This window comes from Pelophylax lessonae (assembly GCF_965119305.1).
Source record: "Pelophylax lessonae genome assembly, chromosome: 1".
NCBI classification, from domain to species: Eukaryota; Metazoa; Chordata; class Amphibia; order Anura; family Ranidae; genus Pelophylax; species Pelophylax lessonae.
This window is the reverse complement of record NC_138768.1, coordinates 306258894-306285885: the sequence shown is the minus strand read 5'-3', so window position 1 is coordinate 306285885 and position 26992 is coordinate 306258894. Positions and strand designations below refer to the sequence as shown.

The 26992-nt window shown below is 41.0% G+C and overlaps 1 protein-coding gene across 1 annotated transcript in view; it reads left to right on the top strand.

Annotated features, from left to right (window-relative positions):
• The window catches only part of CFAP73 (cilia and flagella associated protein 73), a 49557-nt gene that overhangs the window by 14610 nt on the left and 7955 nt on the right, over positions 1-26992 (top strand). The window contains exons 2-5 of the mRNA XM_082272561.1: positions 13636-13741; positions 14329-14433; positions 16453-16653; positions 18912-19133. Coding sequence (XP_082128687.1) covers positions 13636-13741; positions 14329-14433; positions 16453-16653; positions 18912-19133 — 634 coding nt within the window. The remainder of the gene's footprint in view (positions 1-13635; positions 13742-14328; positions 14434-16452; positions 16654-18911; positions 19134-26992) is intronic.

The window sequence follows — 26992 nt, the reverse complement described above, 5'->3', positions numbered from 1 at the left end:
ATTTATTTTTATTTTTTCAAAATTTTGCACTGCTGATTACTCGGCAACTTTTTGCTAGAAAACATTTTTCCTTGCTCAAAACTTCCTAATTATTGCATTAATCATTTACATTTCACTTTCAAATGGTTACTTTCATTACAGCTTCCTTGATAAAACTTCTGCCACACTTCTACTTTATTTTTGCAGTTTCACGCCACATTCCCTTAACTTATGTGTCCCAATAGAGGTCACTTTCACCTGCTCAAGGAGGTTCCTAATCTCATTCTCTCATTTATTTGTAGTTGAGATTGAAACTTTACTAAACTCCTTTTTGCTGAGCCTTCTGGTGCAGTTCCTCACATAAATACAGTAAGATTGGCCATGACTCAAAATGTATGTGATCACGCTTCCTGATGTCTTTGGTGTTAGATAAGTTATTGGTGAGTTCATACATACAGGTTGTCCTCTACCCATGTCAGATGCCCTTTATTGGCCCGACGTTCTGAGGATTTTGATATATGACTCTAACCAGCATTTACATATTACACCATTTCAGACTCAGAGAGGTGTTTCCACACATTTATGATCTGTGCCAAATCTACTGGAGTTGTGGCATTACCACTAGGGACTCACACCTTGCCAGAGTTGGCAGCGTGAACATTTCCTGCTGTAGACATTTTTAAGGCATTTCTATCACATTCAAAATTAATAAAAAAAATTCCAAAAAAAAAATTATTATTTTTTTTTTTTTAAAGTTATTGATTATGTCACCTGATCAATATTTATGATTGGCATATGTAAGAAATCAATAATTATCTCGCTAGGGCCTCCATTATATGTAAGAATATTTAATAATAAATATCTTGCGCTCGTACTTATGTCAGAATATTTATACTGCTCTGAATATAGCAGTGTATTTATTTATGGTTAATAAGCAAAGATCTGTGAATAAGGAGAGTCTTCACCTATTGCCATAAATCAATGTCGAGAATTCTTTTTAATTGATTAATTTCTTTTTAAAAGCATATACCAATCTTAGTGAATACAGTCTACAGCGTGGAATATATATAAAAATATTTTTTCTCAAGACATGCAAACACAATATATGATCAAACAAGAAGTGACACAAAAATAACTCTACATAAAAATACTAACTTCAAATAATCAATGCAATGTGATGTTTAGCTCAATAATGAAAGTGAAAGTAAAACAAAGTGAAACTAAAACAAAGTGAAAGTGAAACCAAAGTAAAAGCAAGATTACCATTTCTTCCCAGGTATAGTATAAGCCATAAATTAATGTTCTATATAAACAGACTACAATGGTCTGCGAATCACATAGCCCAAAGTCATTCCACTGCAGAAGGAATGAGAATAAGCCATGCAAAACGGAAGACTTAAAATTGCAAATAATGCACTGAATCTGATATTAATAAAAATGTATAAAAACAAAAATCAGCTTTTTAGAGAAAAATATACCATGGCTTATACGGCTGGGATTGTAATCTCATTACCCTTAAATATGCAATATAAAACATATAAGGAAAGAATAAACAATTGTTGAATAAAATCAAATAATACAGCAAGGCATAATTACCACACTTAAGATGGTGTTACCAGAGTCCTAAGATGGATGCCAGTGAGGGAGGAGTTTCCTCCAAGTTTCAGATGAATGATGTCGATCAGGGAGTATGTCTGCATGAGTCTATTGAAAAATGTAATAGCGTGTGTGGTGTAAGTGTGAGGTGTGTTGTCAGTAGTGTAAAGTGTTCTATCTCTCATCTGGGTTGGTCTTTTATATGGTAAGAACAAAGAGCTATAAAAATTACCATAAGTAAAACCCAGAGGGATGAAACATTATCCCTATTGGATGGGATATTCTATACCTAAACTGATGAGGTCAGAGACACACCTCTTTTGATAATTAACCCAAAACTTGGTATAATAAAATAAGGATGATTTCTCTATATGTGAGATTAATCATAAAACACAACATAAAACTTTGTCCAGACTACCAGTACATACATAAATGTCCACCTGTATTTCCATTATTCATCTTGGCAAGTAATGCCATTTCAATAATTATATTATTTAACACAATATAATATTTTTATATTGGAATATTTCAAATTATCTCAAGACTGCACCTGGTATTTCGTCTCCAGAGGGCAGTATTGTACCGTTCATTAGATTTTGTATTTAATATAATTAAAACAATTTGTTATCTGATGACCTATTGACCTGTCGGCTAGTGAAAAGCAATTACTTATTTGACCATGCCAAAGGGCTGTCAGATATAGTCTAGGTTTGGGAATATTTACGACACCTTGAGCACTAAACCAGTCCAAAGCAATCCTTATATAAACACTCCTACCACATGCCTTAACATGAAGTAATTTGTTTTTAAGACGCACAAGTCCTTACACATCATAGAAAAGTATACCTATATATATATATATATATTATATATCTAATATTATATAAGTATCAAGTTCACACTTCTATATTAATAAGAATACAATGTATTATCGTTAATATACATCTTACATATGATGATGTTTTCTATAAAAACTTATATGGTTCATCTTTAAATGTCTGCTAGAATATACTGGGGTATTGTCCATTGTTCTATACTTATAGACAGACTGAGATATCCCCCTTAACATAGCGTCAGACTGACTAAGTTTTATCTGATCGAGATGTCAAAAGGGATCTTATTTATGATTACATAGAAATACAAAGATCTCTGTTGAAACCATAGACCCTTTGTAAGCCTGTGAGAGACATTTTGTTAGAATACATATATGAACTCTATTTCACCTTAAAAACAAGATGGACGCCATCCTGTTCAGAATCTCTTATATGCATAATATGAAATATACATGGCTTTTAAAATCATTTTTATTTTTACCTATTATTATTTTAATCAACCCCCAATAACCCCGACAGGTTGAAATGTACATGGGTGTGCATAATACAAAGATTATCACTTGAGTTTGTTATAGACCTTCCAGTATTGCACAGATAGAAAGGGCTGTGACAGTGTTAATAATGGGGGATTTTAACTACCCAGACATTGACTGGAGTAATGGCACTGCTGGAACAGTTAAAGGGCAAACATTTATAAACCTATTACAAGACAATTCTATGGTGCAGTTTATTGAGGCTCCTACTAGAAATGATGCTCTGTTGGACCTGGTAATCTCTAGCCATGCTGAGCTTATTAATAATGTTCTTATAAAAGAAAATCTGGGTAGCAGTGACCATAATATAGTTACATAGTTACATAGTAGGTGAGGTTGAATAAAGACAATAGTCCATCCAGTTCAACCTGTGTAGGTGTGTGTGGCTGTAATAATCTCACATAGCCCTTAATGTCCTGATCCTTGAGATGTAAGTCTAAGAGTCTTTTGAAAGCCACCATACTCCTGAATCGCAAGCCACCTAACCTCACCCACCGTCAATTCAAACTCTACCTCTATGTTACGACTGCTGCTAAGCAAACCATCGCGAAAGCATGGAAAACCCCCACGCTCTGTCATCTGACCATGCTACACAGAGTTACCCAAGCCATGCTACATGCTAAAACGGAAGCAATTTTATTGGATAAACTGACCCCCTACGAACGGCTCTGGCTGCCTTGGATTGAACATTGCCTACCACCAGGCCTTGACGACAGCCTTGTACTCACCTGATTGGGAAGTCCTCCTTACCGACCCTCTTTCCCCACTTGGGCCCCTGGGGGGTTCGAGGCTTCCTCTGGTTACCTGCTGTTACCTCCCCCCCCCATAACCCTCTCCTACCTACCCTGATTTCATCCCAACCCTGCCTTCCCAGCCCCCTCTCCCCACTCGGCCCCTGGCATATCTCATTAAGTGTTATACCTTTGTTTTGGTTGAGACCCCTTCTATGAGGGGGCCCATCTACGCATTGTGACCTCGGCCACACCTTCAATTTGTACGTGCCATTACTGCTTCTCAGTCGGGATGCCGGGTCGATCTCTTATGCGTATCACATTGTTACCTATTCCTTGAAGGTTATATGCTGTAGTTCTATATTTACTGTGACTTGTTATATCACGGCATGCACCTAATCTTTCTACTGCATGTTACTGTACCATGTTTCTTTTGCCTTCAATAAAAACCGTTTAAAAGAGAAAGCCACCATACTACCTGCAGAAACCACCTCTTGTGGTAGAGAATTCCACAATCTTGTAGCCCTAACAGTAAAGAACCCTCCTCGTTGCCTGAGGTTAAAACGCTTCTCCTCTAGCCGCATTGTATGTCCTCGAGTCCTCATGCAATTCCTTCGAATGAACAGTTTTTTTTCTAAGCTGAGATCCCCATTAAGATATTTATAAATTGCTATCATGTCCCCCCTCAGACGTCTCTTCTCCAGGGAGAATAAATCGAGCGATTGCAGCCGCTCTTCATAGTTAAGGTCCTCCAACCCCCTAATCAGTTTAGTTGCCCTTCTCTGGACTCTCTTCAGCTCCAACGCATCTCTCCTGAGGACTGGCGACCAGAACTGGACAGAATACTCCAGATGCGGTCTGACCAGAGTTTTATAAAGTGGAAGGATTATAGTCTTATCTCTGGAATACATCCCTTTCTTTATGCATGCTAATATTCTGCTGGCTTTGGCAGCTGCCGCTTGACATTGCATGCTGTTGCCTAATCTATCATCAACCAAGACTCCCAGATCTTTCTCCATTTTTGATTCCCCCAAGGGTTCCCCTCCTAACGTGTATTGTGTTTTTATGTTTTTAGTCCCCAAGTGCAAAACCTTACACTTCTCCACGTTAAACCTCATTTGCCATGTCATTGCCCACTCCGTTATTTTGTCCAGGTCATTCTGTAGGATATCTGATTCATGCTGTGTAGTTATTGCCCTGGCCAATTTTGTGTCATCTGCAAAAACTGATAACGAACTACTGATCCCGTTCTCAATGCTGTTTATGAATAAATTGAACAAGGTTGGTCCCAGGACTGAGCCCTGGGGCACCCCGCTTACTACCTCAGACCAGTCTGAGTAAGCGCTGTTTTATCACCACCCTTTGGACACGGCCTTTTAGCCAGTTTCCTATCCAAGAGCAAACCCTGCTGTCGATACCTGCAGACCTTATTTTATAAATTAAGCGCTTGTGGGGAACTGTATCAAACGCCTTAGCGAAATCCAAGTACACCACATCCACTGGTCTGCCCCTATCTAGCTCACAGCTCACCTCCTCGTAGAATGTTAAGAGATTGGTTTGACAAGAACGCCCATTTGTAAACCCATGCTGATTACTGCTGATGATGTTGTTGTCTTTAGCATACTCTACGATATAGTCCCTTATCATCCTCTCCAGAAGTTTACATATTATTGATGTCAAACTGACAGGCCTATAATTTCCCGGGATATGCCTCTGGCCCTTTTTGAATATCGGAATCACGTTAGCCCTCCTCCAATCCCCTGGTACATCTCCTGTCCTAATACTGTCAGCAAAGATCAGGAACAGTGGTCTAGATATAACCTTACTGAGTTCCTTGAGTACTCTCGGATGTACGCCATCCGGGCCTGGTGATTTGTTTGTGTTAAGTTTATCCAGCCTTTCCCTGATTTCACCCTCTGTTAGCCATAGTGGCAAGTCCTGTGTATTACTATTAACCATACAGTCATGGTCAGTGTACCCCTCCTTTTCCTGTGTAAAGACTGACGAGAAAAAAGCATTCAGCACGGTTGCTTTTTCAGTGTCCTCTGTAATCATCCTCCCATCATCGTTAATTATGTGTGCAATATGCTCTGCCCTAGTTTTTTTGCTGTTGATATATTTAAAGAATTTCTTTTTTTTTTTTTTTTTTTTTTTTTTTTTACTATCCTCCGCTATTTGTCTCTCAAAGTTGATTTTAGCCATCTTGATTTCTTGTTTACTTTTCTTATTTGCCTCCTTGTATTGCTCGAAAGCCGATACTGTGCCCTCGGATTTATATTTCTTGAAGGCCAATTTTTTTCCCCTAATAAGTTTTTTAACGCTACGGTTTAGCCAGCCAGGTTTGGCTTTGTCTCTTCTGAATTTATTTCCCATAGGAATGCACTGCAAGATGCATTTGCTTAATATGTTCCTAAAGCATTCCCATTTTTCCTCTGTGGTCAGTGATCCCATGGTTTGGTCCCAGTTTACCCTTTCCATCAATGAGTACAATTTTGGAAAGTTTGCCCTTCTGAAGTTTAGGGTTCTTATGTTCCCCACTTGCCGTGTTATATTGTTATTTACACTAAATGTGCTCATCCTGTGATCGCTAGAGCCCAGGTTGTCCTGGACTCCTACCTCCGAGATTATGTCTGGGTCATTAGTGATCAATAGATCCAGGACTGCGTTTTCTCTGGTAGGGGAATCCACCAACTGTGACATGTAGTTGTCCTGTAAGGTTTCCGTGAATGTCCTGTATGATTTCACTTAATGTTAGCTGTAAGCAAAAAACGCATACAGGAAATACAAAAACACTTAACTTTAAGAGAGCAAATTTTCCAAGGATGAGGGCTGCTCTCCAGGATTTAGACTGGGAGGGAATATTGGCATTGATAAGCACAGAACAGAAATGGGAATTTTTCAAAAAGACTTTATGCAGACTCACTGCAAAGTATATTCACATGATGGATAATACGTTTAAAAGGCTAAAAATAAAACCTTTGTGGTTCACGGCCAAAGTTAAAAAAGATATAAATAAAAAGAAAAGAGCTTTTCAAAAATATAAAAATTAAGGAACACTATCATTGTTTAATTGTTACAAAGAATATAACAGAATATGTAAAAAGGAAATCAAGGACGCAAAAATTCTAAATGAACGACAGATGCATGAGGCATGGAGGAGCTCAGCTATGAGAAAAGATTAGAGGAACAGAATTTATTCTTTCTTGAGAAGAGCAGATATGATCAACATGTATAAATACATAAGGGGTCCATATAGTGAACTTGGTGTTGAGTTTTTCACTTTAAGGTCAACACAGAGGACAATGGGCACTCTTTACGTCTAGAGGAAAACAGATTTTGTCTCCAAATATGAAAAGGTTTCTTCACCGTAAGAGCTGTGAAAATGTGGAATAGACTCACTCCAGAGGTGGTTCTGGCTAGCTCACTAGATTGCATTAAAAAAGACCTGGATTCTTTCCTGGGTGTACTTAATATAAGTGGGTACTAATATTTAAAGGTAAAGTTGATTCAGGGAATATCCGATTGCCTTTCGGGAGATCAGGAAGGATTTTTTTCCCCTGCTGTAGCAAATTGAATCTTGCTTTGCTGGGGTTTTTTCGCCTTCCTCTGGATCAACTGCGGGTATAGGATTGTATGGTTGGGTTTTCATTACTGTTTTGTTTTTTTATTGGTTGAGCCAGAAGGACTTGTGTCTTTTAACCTGACTAACTATGTAACTATGTACCTATGTTGTATTCTCCACCTTCAAAATTCATCGCTAAAACTGGCTGGAGTATCTGGGCCTGATTTTGGACATGGCCCTGTTTGGAATCTTCCTGCCCTAGGACAAACTTCTGTTCTGCTCCACAGGCCCAGACTTCTGGACCCCAAATCTGCCCTCAATTTGTGCCTGCAAAAAGGTCTTGGGCCTTATGGTAGTCTCCTTTTGAGGCATTGCTGTACATCCAGGATCACTCCAGACAATTGCAACACAGCATTCTGGCAGCATGAGACAAATCGACTCAGTCCCTGATCCACCACATGTCAGACCTACAAGACCATATATTTCCTGACGTGGTGTGGATTTCCAGTCTGGTGCTGGAGTCAGGGAAACCCTTTCCCCAAAAGTTGTGGAAAGTTCTGACAATGGATGCCAGACTTTCAGGCTGGGGAGTTGTCCTGAATGCCTGTTTGATACAGGGGACATTGGATGAAGCTCTTCTTCCCATCAACATCCTGGAACTGGGTTGTGCCTTTAACACTTGATCTCTCATTTGTGAGGCCATCTGACCAAAATTCAATCAGAAAATGCCACAGCTGTGGCCTACATATACCATCAAGTTGGCACCAGAAGTCACGCTGCTCATTTTAAAGCAGACTTAACCCCTACTTGGATAGAACTACACGTTTTGGTCCTGCCTGCAGTTTATATCCAGCCGTGGAAAGTTGGCAGTCAGACTTTCTCAGCCATAAGTATCTGGATTCAGAGAAATTAGCCATTGCCACAGGTGGGGGACTCTAGACATGGATCTTTTGGCATCCAGATTTACAAAGACAAATTGGAGAGGGTGGTCGCCAGGTCCGGGGACTTTTGCAGAGGATACTTTGCTGGGATCAGTTCAATTTAATCTATGCCTTTCCTCCTCTACAGCTTTTTCCTAGTCTGCTTCACAACATCTAGATGGAGGGCATTCTGGTGATTCTCACTGCAGGAAACTGGCTTAGAAGGACGTGGTACTGTGACATATTCAGACTCCTGGCAGATTCTCCATGGGCCCTTCTGGATCATACGGACCTTCTTTTCCATGGACCAGTCCACCACCCTGCTTTTCTGTCGTTGACTCTAATGGTATGGCTGTTAGAACCCAGGTTCTCAGGAATAGGAGCTTATCGTATTTGGTCAACCATACCTTCCTATAGGCTAGGAAATGAACTTCTCGCAATGTCAACCATCACACTTGGAAGGCATACTTTGCGAGATGTGAGCCTAGGAAATTTCATCCTAGGAAGTATTCTATGGGGCTCAGCCTATCCTTTCTGCAGTCTTGTATATGCCAGTATCGGAGTAGCATCAAGGATCAAATCCTGGCCATTCTGTTTCAGAGGCCATGTGCCCTCGTTTCTTAGGTAAAGCTTTTGTTAAAGGGTTTTGCACACATTTCTTCCATGGGATCTTCAGCCCTTAAGAGGCTGCCCTCCAAACAATTCAATATATTCCCTTATTTGACCACACAAGGTGGCTTTTCTCATTGCTGTCACCTTCACATAGGAGGGTCTCTGAGTTAGCGGCCTTATTATATAAGAGCCTTTCCTAGTGATACGCAAGGACAAGGTTGTTCTGAGCCATAAAGCTTTTTCTCCTTTCACCTGACCCAGAACATTATCCTTCCCTCCTTAGGTCTTGCTCTGGAACTTCCCAAGGAAATTTCTCTGCACTATCTTGATGGGGTATAGGTTAAGAGAGTCTCAGCTACAGCCTCTTTTTTTTTTTTTGGCAATCCAATTCTTTCTTTGTATTTCCTGCAACTCTGCAAGGGGCTTCTGCTTCTCACTCCACCATTGCTATGGTCTAAAAGAATCCTCCCTTCTATGTTAGGGTGCACTCTAACAATTCAGTTAGTGCTTCATGGGCTGATCGGTTGGCATGCACAACTGCTTCAGAACCTGTCTGCTAATGCATGAGAAGAGATTATATGTTTTTTTACTACACCATATATTCAGTGAAATCATCACATGTATCATACAGCTTCCAAGACTATATTTTATATAGCATCCCATTCAATTACCGCCTTTTCAAAACATCGTATGCCCAGATCGCAAAGTTTGTTTTACGTTCATTTTGGTAGCAATTCTGTGTGTCCACACAAGAGTCCCAGGACAAAGCAAACTGATGAACCTCGAAAGAAGAAAATAAAATTTGCTACGTACAAGTGATCAAATGAATGATGCAAAGTAAATCTGATTATCAGTAAACAGTGTTCTAAAAGTGAACTTGCCACATAAACAAGCCCATGAGTCTTCAGGGGGTGTTGAAAGTCCTTACATATCTATTTTATTCAGAAGAGTACGGGACAATTCAGTCATTTGGATTCAATTTTGGGTAGACTTAACATAAATAATCATACTGGGTGCCCTGGATGTCTAAACTCCAACATAAAACTGCATATTAATACTAAAGAAAAGGCCTTCAAAAAATACAAGGCTGAGGGGTCATTGGCAGCATTCAAGCATTACAAAGAGTGTAATAAGAAATGTAAAGGCAAAATCAGGGCAGCTAAAATAGAACACGATAGACATATAGTGGAAGAGAGTAAAAAGAACCCCAAAAAATTGTATATAAACAGTAAGAAAGCGAGGCCAGAACAAATTGGCCCCATAAAAGACGACAAAGGAAATTTGGCCACAGAGGACAGGGAAAAGGCGAAAGTGTTAAATAATTTCTTCTCTTCAGTCTTCACAAAAGAATCGGGGGGGCTACACTAACCCAGCTTGTAATGCTAAACTAAATAATCAAACGAGAAAAAATAGTGGGGTGATAAATGCGCTGTCACGTATGTATCCGAGTGGGAGGATTCCTCTAATATGCCGCAGCTCGTTATAAATGAATAAATAAATAAATAGTGACTCTGAGATTCGGATTCAATCCGATTCTATATGCAGCCAAATCTAGTATTAATCACTAAATACCAATGCAATAAGGAAGACACAATGAGTCGGCGCCCGACAGAAGAGATCTCAGAAAAGACTCTGACCAAGTCTACCAATGTCAGAATCGCAGCGAGACGTCTTAAGATATAGGAAGATGCTGAAGAAAAAAGGGGGTCTCACTACTTATAATATATAGACAGACCAGATAATTAAATCCGAAGTCAGCAGGTATACGAAACATATATGATCCACCTCTTGCAAACTAATCCGATTCCTTTAAAATCCTTAAAAAATCCCTATATCTGTCTGAGGTGTATGAAGGTGGGAAGTAAATCCTACTTGTAGACAACTTTCATCAGGTCAATCTATAAACAAAGGAGGTATAAGACGACATATATAATGCGAATCTTTAAAAACATCCAAATCCGATTCCTTGACACTAATTAAAAATTCTAAAATATTAATTCCCAGTAGAATAAAAAACCCTCCTTTTCTAAAAACGACACATAAAGATATAATGACCTTGATAATCGCAACAGCCAACTGAATCGCAGTAATAGGTTGCTAATTCACAAATGGTGCATGTGTGACCAAATATATATATATAAAGTGCTATGATGAATCAATAAATAATATAAAATAATCAAATATCAATAAATATCTAAAAGGTGTATAACAAATTCGTGTGTGATCCTGATAAATAATTTAAAGTGCATATATCAATCTGGTGCAGTGATCAAAAAAAAAAAAAAAAAAATTAATCAATAATTCTATGTGCACTCAACAGTCCATGTGCATAAAAGGTGTGTGTGTGTATATATATATATATATATATATATATATATATATAAACAAATCTTTGTGCAAATGATGATCCGTGTGCGGTGAATACAGTTGGTGCAGTGATAAATATAAAGTTCATCCGTGCACAATTAATAGGTGACAATTAGTGATTTTCAAAGGCACTATTGTGAATATCCCGCACTGTTATAATACACCTCAGGAAGTACCCCCATGGCTAACAGAAGATAGACTTAGAACTAAACTAGAGAAACTTAACATAAATAAATCACCGGGACTGGATGGCTTGCACCCGAGGGTTTTTAAGGAGCTCAGCCAGGTGATTGCCAGACCATTATTCTTGATCTTTAAGGATAGTTTACTGACGGGTATGGTGCCAGCTGATTAGAAAAATACCGACATGGTACCAATTAAAAAAGGGCCGAGATATATCCCGGGTAACTATAAGCCGGTCAGCCTAACATCAGTAGTCTGCAAGATTTTGGAGGGGATGTTAAGAGACCACATACAAGACTTTAGTAATGAAAACAGTATTATTAGTAGTAATCAGCACGGATTCATGAAAAATCGTTCTTGCCAAACCAATCTATTAACCTTCTACGAAGAAGTGAGCTGCCACCTAGATAAAGGTAAGCCTGTGGATGTGGTGTATCTGGACTTTGCAAAGGCCTTTGACACCGTTCCCCACAAACGCTTACTGTTCAAACTAAGGAATGTAGGTATTGACCATAGGGTAAGTACCTGGATAGAGAACTGGCTCCAGGGGAGAGTACAGAGGGTGGTGATTAATGGGGAGCACTCGGATTGGGCGGGTGTGGAAAGTGGGGTCCCCCAAGGTTCTGTCCTGGGAACAATCCTGTTTAATTTATTCATAAATTATCTAGAGGAGGGGATATCTAGTACAATCTCAGTATTTGCGGATGATCCTAAACTAAGCATGCCAATATCTTCGATACAGGATGTGTAAACCTTACAAGCGGACCTGAACAAAAAAATGGGGTGGGCAACTACATGGCAGATGAGGTTTAATGTTGAGAAATGTAAAGTAATGCACTTGGGTGCCAGAAACCAGAAAGCAAGCTACTCACTAGGGGGGAAACCTCTGGGTTAATCTAAGATGGAAAAGGACCTTGGGGTTCTGGTGGACAACAGGCTTGGCAGTGGCATGCAATGCCAAGCCGCTGCAAGCAAAGCCAACAGAATACTGGCATGTATAAAAAAGGGGATTCACTCCAGAAATAAAGAAATTATTCTACCACTCTACAAGACTCTGGTCCGGCCACATCTGGAGTATGCTGTCCAGTTCTGGGCACCGGTCCTCAGGAAGGACGTGCTGGAACTGGAGAGAGTCCAGAGAAGGGCAACAAAAATAATTAGGGGAATGGAGGGCATCGGCTATGAGGAAAGACTACAAGCACTGAACTTATTCTCTCTGGAGAAGAGACGATTGAAGGGGGATATGATATCCATGTACAAATACTGTACTGGCGACCCTAGCATAAGGAACAAACTTTTTAGAGAAAGGGAATACAATAAGACACGTGGCCACTCACTAAAACTAGAGGAAAAACGGTTTAACCTTAAAATACGTAAGGGGTTCTTCACTGTAAGAGCAGTAAGGATGTGGAATTCTCTTCCACAAGCAGTCATATCAGCAGGGAGCATCGATAGTTTCAAACAACTATTAGATGGGCACCTTAAAGACCACAACATACAGGGGTATACAATGTATGGTTAACAGCCAACACACACACACACACATCATAGGTTGAACTGGATGGACTGATGTCTTTTTTCAACATCACAAACTATGTAACTATACTTTCAATCATATGTTAACTTTATCGTATATGTGTATTGCTAAAGTAAACCTGTTACAAACCTAGATATTTCATACAAGATCTAGGAAGAAAAATATATCAGCAGAGAGTATTTTTTGGTAAGCACTGCATGTCAAAATGATAAGTAGATTTAAACAGGGCTTGGTCAAGGGCTTTCAGCACCCGAGGAGAAAAGGTCAAAGTGTGCCCCACAATAGGTTGTAAACTACCTCAGCAGCATAAATTGCAGGTCCTGCGCTTTTTGCTCCCCTTTCCTTACTGCGGCACCCAAGGCAGTCACCTTTCCTGCCTACCCCCCTCGCCCCTTCCCTGGGTTCAGAGGTATAGACCAAAATTGGTCCTTTATTCCGATGGACAATCTCTCTAACCAGTGGTAAGACTTGAGAGGTGGATGGGCACAGATGCTCTTTACTGGAAATTTTAAGATTTGCATGGAACAGTTGTCTGCATTTCTAAAATTACTGATAATTTTGAACTGTAGTTTCCACTGAATGTATCCTCTGCTTATGCTGCTTTTTATCTTCAATTGCCTAAGTTTGAGAAAGGCTTAGTATTCATATTGTACACTGCCAGGAATACGGATGTAATCTCTTAGAATCCTTTTTTCCATGCATGTGACTCCTGTTTATCTGTTTAGAAATGTACCAGTTAAAACATTCACTAAAAGTAAGACTTACTCTACTATTTATAACAGGCGAATGCCAGATCGAGAAGATGATTTCCTAACTCCAGCTACCCGTCTTCTAGAAAAGAAAAGAGAAATGATTGAAGTTGAGCAAGCTTTAAATACACAGAAAGAGGTGAAGCCAAAATCTTTATTGTTTGTTTCTTTTACCACTATATTGTGTTATTTCTCTGTTTATTAATCTTGTGTTATAGCTTTCATTTTGGAAGCACCACTCACTGCTATGTGAATGTGTAATGCTGGCCATACAAGTAGTCTTTTTTTTTTCGTACAGCCAGTGACATCTGTCTGCCAGGACACTGTATTCTGACAGCTTCACCTGCTGCTGTCAGGTATACACTGATCAGCGGTTGCAGCTGCTGATTGGGAAACATTTTCCAACACATCCCTTCAAGTAGTTGACTTCCTTCCATTGGAGACTGCCACGCACTGAACCAGCCAGGTTTTGGTCATTGTATGGCCAGCTAAAACCACAGTTTGAGTTTGAGTTTGAGTTTCAAATCAATAAACTAGATTTTAGGCCACAGGTGCATATCTCAGGTACATCTATAGGCCTTAGCATAAGAAGAATTTATGTTGGAGGGCCACAGGGGTAGTCAAAAGTCTGTCAATTCTGTGCACAGCGAATGTAATATATTTTAATTGTGCATAATACTACTATTAAATAACATGGTACTAATATACCCCTTCACTTTATTACAGGAATTCCAAATGAAAACAGAGAGCCTTCAGCAGCGCCGTGCAGAGTTGGAACACAAGGAAGAGAAGCTTAAGGATTCACTGTTTAAATTTGATAAGTTTCTCAAGGTAGAGTTAAGCTTCTTGGTCAATACATCAGTCAATATTTCTCAGTAACAACCAGTTAGAGATGGATATCATGATGATGGTGTTTTATTGTCCTTTGCAGTATGTTAAATATTTGCTATCTACAAAATAGGAAAGAGAAAAATACTATTTGAACAAGGATCCCACATGAATGTAAGAGCCTAGTGTTTGCATGATTCATCTCTGGCCATCTCTGGTAATTAATTGTGGTACAAAATGGAGCAGCAGAATGCTGTGTACTGAAAAAAAGTACTGCTAGGCCTGGGTAAATATTGTCTTTCCAAAAATCTGAACATGACTTTACAGTAAATCAAAGTGTTTGGCGCTGGTTTATATGCAACAGTAGACTTTCTCCCCAACTATTGTCATGGTTTATGTGTTCCTGCGTATGTTGCCCATGGCAGAACCAGAGTGGCTCTCACTGAGCACTATGACTGGCCAGTGCACATGTCATAAAGCAGTTAGAAACATTCTATTTGAACAAGGATCCCACATGAATGTAGGAGCCTAGTGCTTGCATGATTCATCTCTGGCCAACCTTGATTTATGAGCGCTCTGATCTTTACTATGAATAGTGTGTGCTATATTTACAGTCCTTCCCCTGACAGGCTGGGGAAGGAGGGCATTAATCAGAGAAGAATCCAAGAGCCCCACAGTAACTGGAGGGAGCTACAGCGATCCACAGCTCAGGTGGGAGAATCTGTCCACAGGACAACTTTTAGTCGTGCACTCCACAAATCTGGCCTTTATGGAAGAGTGGCAAAAAGAAGGCCATTGTTGAAAGAAAGCCATAAGAAGTTCAGTTTACAGTTTGTGAGAAGTCATGCGGGGGACACAGCAAACATGTGGAAGAAGGTGCTCTGGTCAGATGAGACCAAAATTGAATTTTTTGGCCTAAAAGCAAAATTCTATGTGTGGCGGAAAACTAACACTGCACATCACCCTGAACACACCATCCCCACCGTGAAACACAATGGCGGCAGCATCATGTTGTGGGGATGCTTTTCTTCCTCAGGGACCGGGAAGCTGGTCAGAGTTGGCCTGGACTTTGCAAAAGGCACTTGAAGGACTCTCACACCATGAGAAACAAAATTATCTGGTCTGATGAAACAAAGATTGAACTTTTTGGCCGGAATGGCAAGCATAACAGGCACTGCTCATCACCTGGCCAATACCATCCCCACCGTGAAACATGGTGGTAGCAGCATCATGTGGGAAAGTTTTTCTTCAGCAGGGACAGGGAAGCTGGTCAGAGTTGATGGGAAGATGGATGGAGCCAAATACAGGGCAATCTTAGAAGAAAACCTGTTAGAGTCTGCAAAAGACTTGAGACTTGGACAGAGGTTCACCTTCCAGCAGGGCAATGACCCTAAACATACAGCCAGAGCTGCAATGGAATGGTTTAGATCAAAGCATATTCATGTGTTAGAATGGCCCAGTCAAAGTCCAGACCGAAATCCAATTAAGAATCTGTGGCAAGACTTACAAAATTGCTGTTCCTAGACGCTCTTCATCCAGTCTGACAGAGCTTGAGCTATTTTGCAAAGAAGAATAGGCAATTATTTCACTTTCTAGCTGGTAGAGACATACCCAAAAAGATTTGCAGCTGTAATGGTAGCGAAAGGTGGTTGAAAGTATTGAATCAGGGGGGCTGAATACAAATGCACGCCACACTTTCCAGATATTTGTTTGCAAAAACTTTTGCAAACCATTTATAATTTTCTTTCCACTTCACAATTATGTGCCACTTTGTGTTGGTCTATCACATAAAATTCCAATAAAATACGTTTTACCTTTTTGGTTGTAACATTACAAAATGAGGAAGATTTCAAGGGGTATGAATACTTTTTCAAGACACTGTACTGTATCTGAAAAAATGCTAGAGAGAGTTATGGGATCGTGAGTGATGTGGGCCACTGACATTGTTCATAAAGAGACTTGTTATATTATTATTTATAGCACAGGTCACCTTTTTATACCTCACACTTTGATTTACTGCAGGAAAATGACTCAAAGCGTAAACGCGCACTGCGAAAAGCAGCTGAGGAGCGACAGCTGGCAGCTCAGAAAGAAAGGGAAGCCATACGCTTACAGGCTGAAAACAAGCAGCTGTTAGCATGTAATGAGAGACTGCTGCGTAGACAAGAGAAGACCAGTATATACCAAAACTACCTGCAGAGAGTACTGGAGAGGACTGATGAGGTACGGAGGTTATGTTTGCAAACTGATGTTCTGTTTATGGGGAACCAACTGCCTAAGCAGAGCCATGCGATATTTTCTTTTCATTTGTGTAATTATATTGCTTATAAAACTTAGTTACACCTGGCCATATAATGACAGTGACAGATCTGGCCTTTCTCTACATGCATGTTATGGCAGGACATCCTTCTCTGCCCCCCTAATGTGTGGATCAAAAAACAGCTCACAGTTGCAGTTTTGTTGGTTCTGCAGCATACAGATTTGTAAAATGTCATTTCTCAGCTGATATTTCTGGTAAGCATTGTGATGTTGCTCCTCAAAATCAACACTTGTGTACCTTGGGTAAGCAACATTACCAAACAGATTAAAGCTTAACTTTACCCAAAAAATGATAAAAAATAATGTTCTTTAGCAAGAAACATACATTGCACATTATTATAATGCTACCAAAACTAGTGTGTGCTGTACATTGTCTCCAGCATTGCTCCTGTTTCCTATTGCTGGAAGCTGCCATTTTGCTGAAGCCCAGACCCCCTGAGCAGCTGGTCCCGAGTTTACCAATAGGACTGGAAATCCGAAAGGTTTAGTACACCCAAAATATTTCTATTTTCTCCTTCTATTTGTAAATTTGGGAGCAGCTGATCTTCCCCCCATAATTCTATGAAAGGTTATTTGCCGACAGGTTGCCATGTTATAATAAAATTCCAGTGAGTGGCCGCTGTTTACCCAAGTTTACTAATAGGACGGGGAATGAGAAATGTTTTATGTGTACCAAAATGTTGGTGTTCTATAATTTTCCCTGACCTCTGATGATCTGTGCATGCACAGTGTTGACGTCACGGCAGCTGATCGTGACTCAGCTGCACCGGAAGTGACGTGGTTGGAGATTTTTACTAATTGGCTAATTCGACAGAACACCGGGATTACTATCTGTCACATTTGCTTGTGTCCTCAGCCAAACTGTCAAATCATCAAATGGCTGGTGTCATAACTGATCACATGTGCGGCATCACGGAAAGTCAGATCAAACAGAAGCTGCTTACTTGGCTTTAAAGGATAGGAGAGCTTAATTCTGCTTTAAGGCTGTCAGCAGATCAGACACCTACACAGCACAGGGACCCCGAGGTCTAACGATCGGGACTCGGAATGTCCGATTACGGGTTACCTGATCGCTGTGATAGCCTATTACAGTGGCTATTACAGTGATCAGTAACTGTGAAGCTCGCCCAAGTGTTTTATGTCTCTGAGAATGGACAAGACAGATACATTGTATCTTTTTCTGTCCTTGCAGAGATAGAAAAAAAGTGTCTGTAGAAAAAATAATAATAATAATCATTAAAAAAAAAAAAAAAAAAAATACCTAGATCAAGGTTTGATCTAGGTCAGTCCCCGTCCTAGTTTTTGAACAGGATTTTTTTTTAAAATTAGTATCAGTGTCAGTGTGTTTTTTGGCAGGATAAAAAAAAAAAAACACAAAATGCGCACTATTGTTTCTTGGCTGTACTATGGGTACAAACAACAACTAACATACACATATGTAGTATCACTGTGATTGTCAGGAGCAGAAGAATTTATTTTGGGTTGTTCTTTGGTGGTAGGTTATGGTAGTAGCAATAAATATACAGTTAAATTTAAAAAATATATATTTTTAACTATTTCGGGCCAGTTTTCCTTAGAAAATAAAAAAAAAAAAAAAATCAGGAGAAATCTGTTACCATTTACCACCAAATAAAATCCCAATTTTTCCTGAAAAAACAAGGTATAATCCACCTTAATGCACAAAGTAGTTGTCATGATATGTACAGGTTTATTAACACATGTCAAAGTTGCAAAATTGGGTTTAGCGTGAACATTTGTTTTACCCTTAGGCGCAAAGGGATTAAACAGTATAGGCCCTTATTTTTAATGTTTTACATATCTATGCCTGCAAAAGGGGCCAGTTTGACGTGATCTAGCAGCACTTCATTTTCTGACTAAAGTTCCACTTTAACATGAATATTCCTATTAAGAGGTCATAACCAAGCTGTAAACCATACCAAGATTATAAGTGCTCATCAACTGGAGCTCTACAAGTATTATGTTAAACAGTAATACCTATTATTCAAAATGTAAGTTGTTCTTGCTGGTCTTTGAGATGTATGTGAATTTTGATGAGCACTTTAAATTTCAAAATAGGTGTCAATTGATTTCTGTGTTCTCAAATAGGATTATGAGAAATATCATGTGTTTCAAGCTCTATTCCTGGCTGTATTCCTCTCTAGTTCCAAGAGGTACAGGAGATGATAGACCGATTCAACACCTTAATGGCCACACAAGACAAGTTGCTAAAACGGGAGCTTGAAAACCAGGAGAATACTGAAAAAGAAAAGACACGACTGCTGCATTACCAGGAGGAAGCCCGCAGCCAGATCCTGGAGCTCAATAACCAACTGGCTGATCTACAAGAAGAGCTGGAGAGAGCAAGAGCTGTAGTGCTGGAATGGGTATGATTGTTCCTAGCTTTGCACTGGTAGAATCATTACAACATGTTAACCAAGACTTCTACTCCAATTAAATATTTAGTAGTTTATCTAAGAGACTCATGGTGCATGGATAGGAATGATTGTAACATGGAACTCAAAGCTAAAGGGTAAAGAGTATATAAATAATTCGATTTTAACCACTTTATCCCCGCTCACATTGCTGCTACTGCGGCAATGTGGCTCGTTATCATCCAGCGACGTAGACCTACGTCGCTGGACTCCTTCCCTTGTGGGGGGCGCGCGCACACGCCGCCGGAGGCTCGCTCCCGCTGTATTCAGTCACAGCGGGAGTCGGGCCAGGGGAGGAGCGGCGGTGATCACCGCCGCTCTTCCCCGATCGTCGGGGATCTAGTGTGGAAATCCGCCCGCTTGTGTAAACAAAGCGGGCGGATCTCCTAAGTGACAGGCAGGGTCAGATTGCAGGATTCAGCATAGCTGAACCTGCGATCTGTCTCTGTGTCACTCAGTCACCTCCCCCACACACGTCAGTAAGCACCAGGCATACATTAACCCCTCCCTCTCCAATAAAAATTAACCCCTTCCCTGCCAGTGTCATTTTTACAGTAACAGTGCATATGTATAGCACTGATTATTGTAGTAATGTCACTGGTACCCCCAAAAGTGTCAAAAATGTCAGTCAAGAGTCCGATCTGTCCCCCGCAATGTTGCAGTCCCGCAAAAAAAAAAATTGCAGATCGCCGCAATTACTCGTTAAAAAAAAAACAAAAATGTCAAATCTTTCTCTTAGTTAGTAAACGCAATAACTTTTGCGCAAACCAATCAAAATAGGCTTATTGCGATTTTTTTTTTTTTTACCAAAAATATGTAGCAGAAAACAAATTGGCCTAAAATGATAAAAAATTTTGATTTTTAAATTTTTGGGGGGGGGGGGAATTTGATATAAAAAAATGTGAAAAATATTGTTATTTTTTCAAAATTGTCGCTCTTTTTTTGTTTATAGCGCAAAAAGTAAAAATCGCACAGGTGATCAAATACCGCCAAAAGAAAGCTCTATTTGTGGGGAAAAAAGACATAAATTTAATTTGGGTACAGCGTTGCATTGTCCGTTAAAGTAACGCAGTGCCGAATCGCAAAATATGGCCTGGTCAGGAATGGGGTAAAACCTTCCTGTCATAAAGCAGTTAAAAATACGCTCATTGAGAATTTTTTTTGTCAAAGACATGTAGCTAAATACATTTTGGCCTAAATATATGATAAAAATGTAATATATTGGATATTTTTTAACTGTCAAAGTAGAAAAATATTGTTATTTTTTCAAAATTGTCGCTTTTTTTTTAATTAATATCGCAAAAAATTAAAATCGCACAGGTGATCAAATACCACCAAAAGAAAGCTCTGTTTGTGGGAAAAAAAAGGACGTAAATTTTGTTTGGGTACGGCATTGCATGACCGCGCAATTGTTAGTTAAATACGCACAGTGCGAATCGCAAAAAGTGGCCTGGACGTAAGACAGCAAAATCCTCCGGTGGTAAAGTGGTTAATGTTGGATTAATCAAAAAATAATAAAATCTGATGGATGATTTAGCTAACTGGCATGTACATGTAGCACTACTCCCTTGGGAGCTGCTGGTTACGGATTCCCCTGGGTTACCCTTAGCAACAACTTGACAATAAAGCATGTTTTAAGTACTTGGCTCAGTCAGAAAACAGTCTAGGGGTTTTTTTTTTTGTAGTTTTATTTGAAAACTTGGATAGGAGAAGGGATAAGTGGGATACTCCAACTTGAATAATTATGCACAATTTGCTGGGGCTGCTGAAAAACTGAATGCGGCAAGGCCGCTGCTTCACCTTGACTATGCAGTGAAGAAGTATTTAGATAAGCTGTACTGTACTGTAGAACACTCTTCAGGGCCCTTCCTGGTACCCCCTTTGTCCCTATTCTTCAGGGTTCTCTACACAGTACCCCCTTTACTGTAACTCTCTGTGTGAGCTGGCCCCTTGATCCCCTGACTTTGTTGGAGTGGTCCCCCTTCCTGGGCATACCCTTTGGCAAGTCCCTCAGTACTCACGGACACTGTTTTTCCCCAGAGACTCTGCCAACAGCTCCACCGTCAGCTTCACTGGATCCTCTACAGCACAGCTCCACACTTGGTTCACTAGGCTGACTGCCTAAGACCACCTTTCTCATACACAGCAGGAGGAGAGACAGCCGTCTGCCTCCTCCTGGGACGCTGATTCCCGCCAAAGACGCCCTGTCACATGTCCCCTCAGCTTTTATGAGCAATCCCAGGATGCATTGCAAGAATGCCCTCCCACTGGGGCTCCTACAAAAGCCAGTGTGTCACTAGCTGGGTTTCCTCCACTGTCCAACAAGCTCCCTCATTGGATACAGTGGGAACACTCCCTCAGACCCAGTGAATCACACCTGGAAACATGTGACAGGCAAACTAACAGATCAGACTCCCCTGATAAGCAGAAGGAGCAATAGATTATTTTGCCTAGCACCTACCTACCTAGGAGGGTGCTACATCCACAAGTGAAAAAAAAGGATTATTGTACTCACCTTAAAATCCCTTTCTTGGAGTTCACTAAAGGACTCTTGTCTTGTCACTCTTAGTTCTGCTCTTCTACCAGACTGAGACATGCTAATATTAGGAGTTACTCAGGGATGGCCTACAGTTTTTTTTGTCTACCAGTGTCTAGTCCTCCTCTAAGGGGCAGTATAACCCAAAGGTTTCAGAATTCCTGTACAGCAAAGGACCCTGAGAAAATAATTTTATGATAAGTACAAAAATCCATATTTCTCTTTTGTTCATTGACGGACACAGCTCCTGATTCTTCTTAACCATTATGTTATACTGCCCCTACAGGAGCAGAACACTAGGCAGAAAAAAGTTTGACTACGCCTATGGGCAGTCCCTGGGGGACTCTCAGCTATAGGCACTTGGTTTTCTTCTGCCTAGTCAGGAGTAAGGACCTAGTTCCTTGCTGGGATCTCTGGTCCTGGCAATTTTTTCATTTTGAATGGAATTTTTATTCCTCTTTTTATTATTTTGTTCCTGTGAGAACTACAATCAAGTGGCGATGAACTGGATACTATAGATCCTTAGGGTTTCCCCAGTCCAGGCAGCGAGCGTGTGCATACCGCAACTCCGTGCTAGGTCGGTTGCGACATAGCCCCACTGGCGGGGGCTTGCCTGCGAGTTAAATGTCTTGCGAGGGTGCATGCGAACTGGCTTTCGACCTGAGTTGCAGCGTTTCCTCCTGGCTGACAGCACCCACATTACGATGGAGCAGTATCCTGTCTGGAGCTGTGCCCACCCTGTTCCTGGTATGGTAAGCATATTGTGGGATCCCAGTCAGCGGCCTCCCCTGATTGTTATGTTTTCGGGGTGAGCTCAGTATATAACGACCCTACTGGGTTTGTGTCCACACAGCCTGAGTGCTCAGATAGTGAGGATGATTCCTTTGCTCCTCTAGCCATGCTATAATAGGCGCTGGTGGATGAACTGTTTGTGTCAGTGCGTGAAACATTGAAAATTGAGGTTGCGGCTAATGCCACGTCGGAGGCACCGGTTCCTTTTGGGAACCACAGACCCTCCAAAGAGGCGAGGGTGTTCCTCTTTCCACTTACAGTGCCTTGCAAAAGTATTCGGCCCCCTTGAACTTTTCAACCTTTTGCCACATTTCAGGCTTCAAACATAAAGATATAAAACTGTAATTTTTTTTTGAAGAATCAACAAGTGGGACACAATCATGAAGTGGAACGAAATTTATTGGATATTTCAAACTTTTTTGACAAATAAAAAACTGAAAAATTGGGCGTGCAAAATTATTCAGCCCCTTTACTTTCAGTGCAGCAAACTCTCTCCAGAAGTTCAGTGAGGATCTCTGAATGTTCCAATGTTGACCTAAATGACTAATGATGCTAAATAGAATCCACCTGTGTGTAATCAAGTCTCCATATAAATGCACCTGCACTGTGATAGTCTCAGAGGTCCGTTTAAAGCGCAGAGAGGATCATGAAGAACAAGGATCACACCAGGCAGGTCCGAGATACTGTTGTGGAGAAATTTAAAGCCGGATTTGGATACAAAAAGATTTCCCAAGCTTTAAACATCCCAAGGAGCACTGTGCAAGCGATAATATTGAAATGGAAGGAGTATCAGACCACTGCAAATCTACGAAGACCTGGCCATCCCTCTAAACTTTCAGCTCATACAAGGAGAAGACTGACCAGACATGCAGCTAAGAGGCCCATGATCACTCTGGATGAACTGCAGAGATCTTTGGGAGACTCTGTCCATAGAACAACAATCAGTCGTATAATGCACAAATCTGGCCTTTATGGAAGAGTGGCAAGAAGAAAGCCATTTCTTAAAGATATCCATAAAAAGTGTCATTTAAAGTTTGCCACAAGCCACCTGGGAGACACACCAAACATGTAGAAGAAGGTGCTCTGGTCAGATGAAACCAAAATCGAACTTTTTGGCAACAATGCAAAATGTTATGTTTGGCGTAAAAGCAACACAGCTCATCACCCTGAACACACCATCCCCACTGTCAAACATGGTGGTGGCAGCATCATGGTTTGGGCCTGCTTTTCTTCAGCAGGGACAGGGAAGATGGATAAAATTGATGGGAAGCTGGATGGAGCCAAATACAGGACCATTCTGGAAGAAAACCTGATGGAGTCTGCAAAAGACCTGAGACTGGGACGGAGATTTGTCTTCCAACAAGACAATGATCCAAAACATAAAGCAAAATCTACAATGGAATGGTTCACAAATAAACATATCCAGGTGTTAGAATGGCCAAGTCAAAGTCCAGACCTGAATCCAATAGAGAATCTGTGGAAAGAACTGAAAACTGCTGTTCACAAACCCTTTCCATCCAACCTCACTGAGCTCGGGGTGTTTTGCAAGGAGGAATGGGCAAAAATTTCAGTCTCTCGATGTGCAAAACTGATAGAGACATACCCCAAGCGACTTACAGCTGTAATCGCAGCAAAAGGTGGCGCTACAAAGTATTAACTTAAGGGGGCTGAATAATTTTGCAAGCCCAATTTTTCAGTTTTTTATTTGTTAAAAAAAGTTTGAAATATCCAATAAATTTCGTTCCATTTCATGATTGTGTCCCACTTGTTGTTGATTCTTCAAAAAAAAATTACAGTTTTATATCTTTATGTTTGAAGCCTGAAATGTGGAAAAAGGTTGAAAAGTTAAAGGGGGCCGAATACTTTCACAAGGCACTGTACCTTGACAACTTGTCACAAAACAGTGGGGTTGTCCAAAAGGCAGTGGTTACATAGTTACATAGTAGTTAAGGTTGAATAACCACTTTACCGCTGAGTACCGTAGTACTACTGCGGCAAAGTGGCTCTTGTAGGTCTGACGACGTAGACCTACGTCACCAGACTCCTCCCCTGTAAGCGGCGCTCGCTCGCTGCCGGAGGCGCGCTCCCGCTGTTTTCATTCACAGCGGGAGTCGGGCCAGGGGAGGAGCGGCGGCTATCGCCGCTGCTCTGCCCCGATCGTCGGGGAATCCAGTTTGGAGATCCTGTGTAAACAGAGCGGGCGGATCTCCTAAGTGACAGGGAGTGACAGATCGGAGTGTTCAGCATAGCTGAACATCCGATCTGTCCCTGGCTCACTCAGTCACCTCCCCCCCACACGTTAGTAAGCACCAGGCATACATTAACCCCTCCCTCTCCAATAAAATTAACCCCTTTCCTGCCAGTGTCATTTTTACAGTAACAGTGCATATTTATAGCACTGATTACTGCAGTAATGTCACTGGTACCCCCAAAAGTGTCAAAAATGTCAGTCAAGGGTCCGATCTGTCCACCGCAATGTCGCAGTCCCGCAAAAAAATATCGCAGATCGCCGCCATTATTCGTTAAAAAAAAAACCCACCAAAAATGACATAAATCTTTCCCTTAGTTAGTAAACGCAATAACTTTTGCGCAAACCAATCAAAATACGCTTATTGTGATTTTTTTTTACCAAACATGGGTAGCAGAAAACAAATTGGCCAAAAATTTAAAAACAAATTGGTTTTTACATCTTTTTTGGGGGGAATTTCATATAAAAAAATGTTAAAAATATTGTTATTTTTTCAAAATAAACGTTCTTTTTTTGTTTATAGCGCAAAAAGTAAAAATCGCACAGGTGATCAAACACCACCAAAAGAAAGCTCTGTTTGTGGGGAAAAAAAGGACGTAAATTTCATTTGGGTACGGCGTCGCATGACCGCGCAATTGTCAGTTAAAGTCGCACAGCGCCAATCGCAAAAAGTGGCCCAGACGTAAGACAGCAAAATGCTCTAGTGGTAAAGTGGTTAAAGACCACAGTCCATCCAGTTAAACCTGTGCAGGTGTGTGTGTGTGTGTGTTAGTGACGTATTTATTTCCCATAACCCTGAATGTTGTGATCTTTGAGATGCACGTCCAAGTCTTTTAAATGTAGCTATACTCCCAGCAGTTACCACCAATTGTGGAAGAGAGTTCCACAATCTTACTGCTCTTACAGTGAAAAACCACTTATGCAGCTTAAGGTTAAACCACCTCTTGTCTAATATCATTGTGTGGCCACGTGTCCTCTTACACTTCTTGAGACTAAATAGTTTTTTTCCTGTGCTGAGATCACCATTGAGGTATTTGTAAATCGCTATCATGTCCCCTCTCAGGCTTCTCTTCTCCAGAGAGAATAAATTAAGCGCTTGCAGTCACGCCTCATAATTAAGACCCTCCAATACCATAATTAGTTTAGTTGCCCTTTTTTGGACTCTCTCCAGTTCCAGTACACCCATTCTAAAAGATTGGTGACCACAACTGGACAGAATACTCCAGATGTGGCCGCACCAGGGTAATAGGTTGCTAGGCATTTTTTTCTTACGGTATCCTTATGAGGATTTACTGCGTTAAAGGTGGACGGTCCCAGCTGTAGTGGCCTTGCCGGTTTCCAGGTCAAATTGGGTTACCTTCATCCTGGTTGAGGAGTCCCTGACCTTTATAGGTCCAGCTAATAAGAGGACAGATGCTCTGGCCCGCCATATGTGCGCTATGGCTGGTTCGGCAATTAGGACGGTAATTGCTATTGCTCTGGCCAAGTGGGCTAAGCTTTTATGCTGGGACCTGGAGGTAGAACAGCTTCCCCCTGTCTTTGTGGAGCTGGCAGACCGGTTGATCCAGGATCTACAGTTTGTCTGTGATGCCTCTTTGGATGCGGCTCCTTTTGATTTCTAGGCTGTCTATGTCAGCAGTGATCCTTTAGCATATTGTCTGGCTGAAATGCTGATCTGCGGACTAGACTTCTAAGAAGGTCTTATCTGATCTCCCTCTTGTAGGGGATTGCCTGCTTGGAGCTTCCTTGGATGACATTGTTAAGTGTCTCACAGGGGGGAAGAGTACTCTTCTTCCGCAGGCTACCAAGGGCAAGGAGCCCCGTTGTAGACGTGAGCCATTTTCCTCGGCTCTTAAGCAGCCTCTTAGTCTCTCAGGGTCTCAAGACAAGGGATCAAAAGTCAGGGCCTTCACCAGAGGTTCCAAGAGGATCTGGTCTGGCAAGCCACAAGCAGTCTCTTCCAGACCTGCAGACAAGACTGCCTCTCCATGAAGGGGCGCCCTCGCCCATATCTGGGGTGGGGGGACTTTTTCGCTAGTTTCCAGATTAATGGACATCCCTGGTACAGGTCAAGTGTGTCCACAAAGTTATTCAGTCAGGCTACGAGATCGAGTTTGGCCTTGACCTCCGGAAAGTTTTTTTTCAGGGGTTTTTACTCAAACCTCTTTACAGTCCCCAGGAAGGAAGGCAAGGTACGTCCAATTCTGGACCTCAAAACACTAAGCTGCTTTGTGC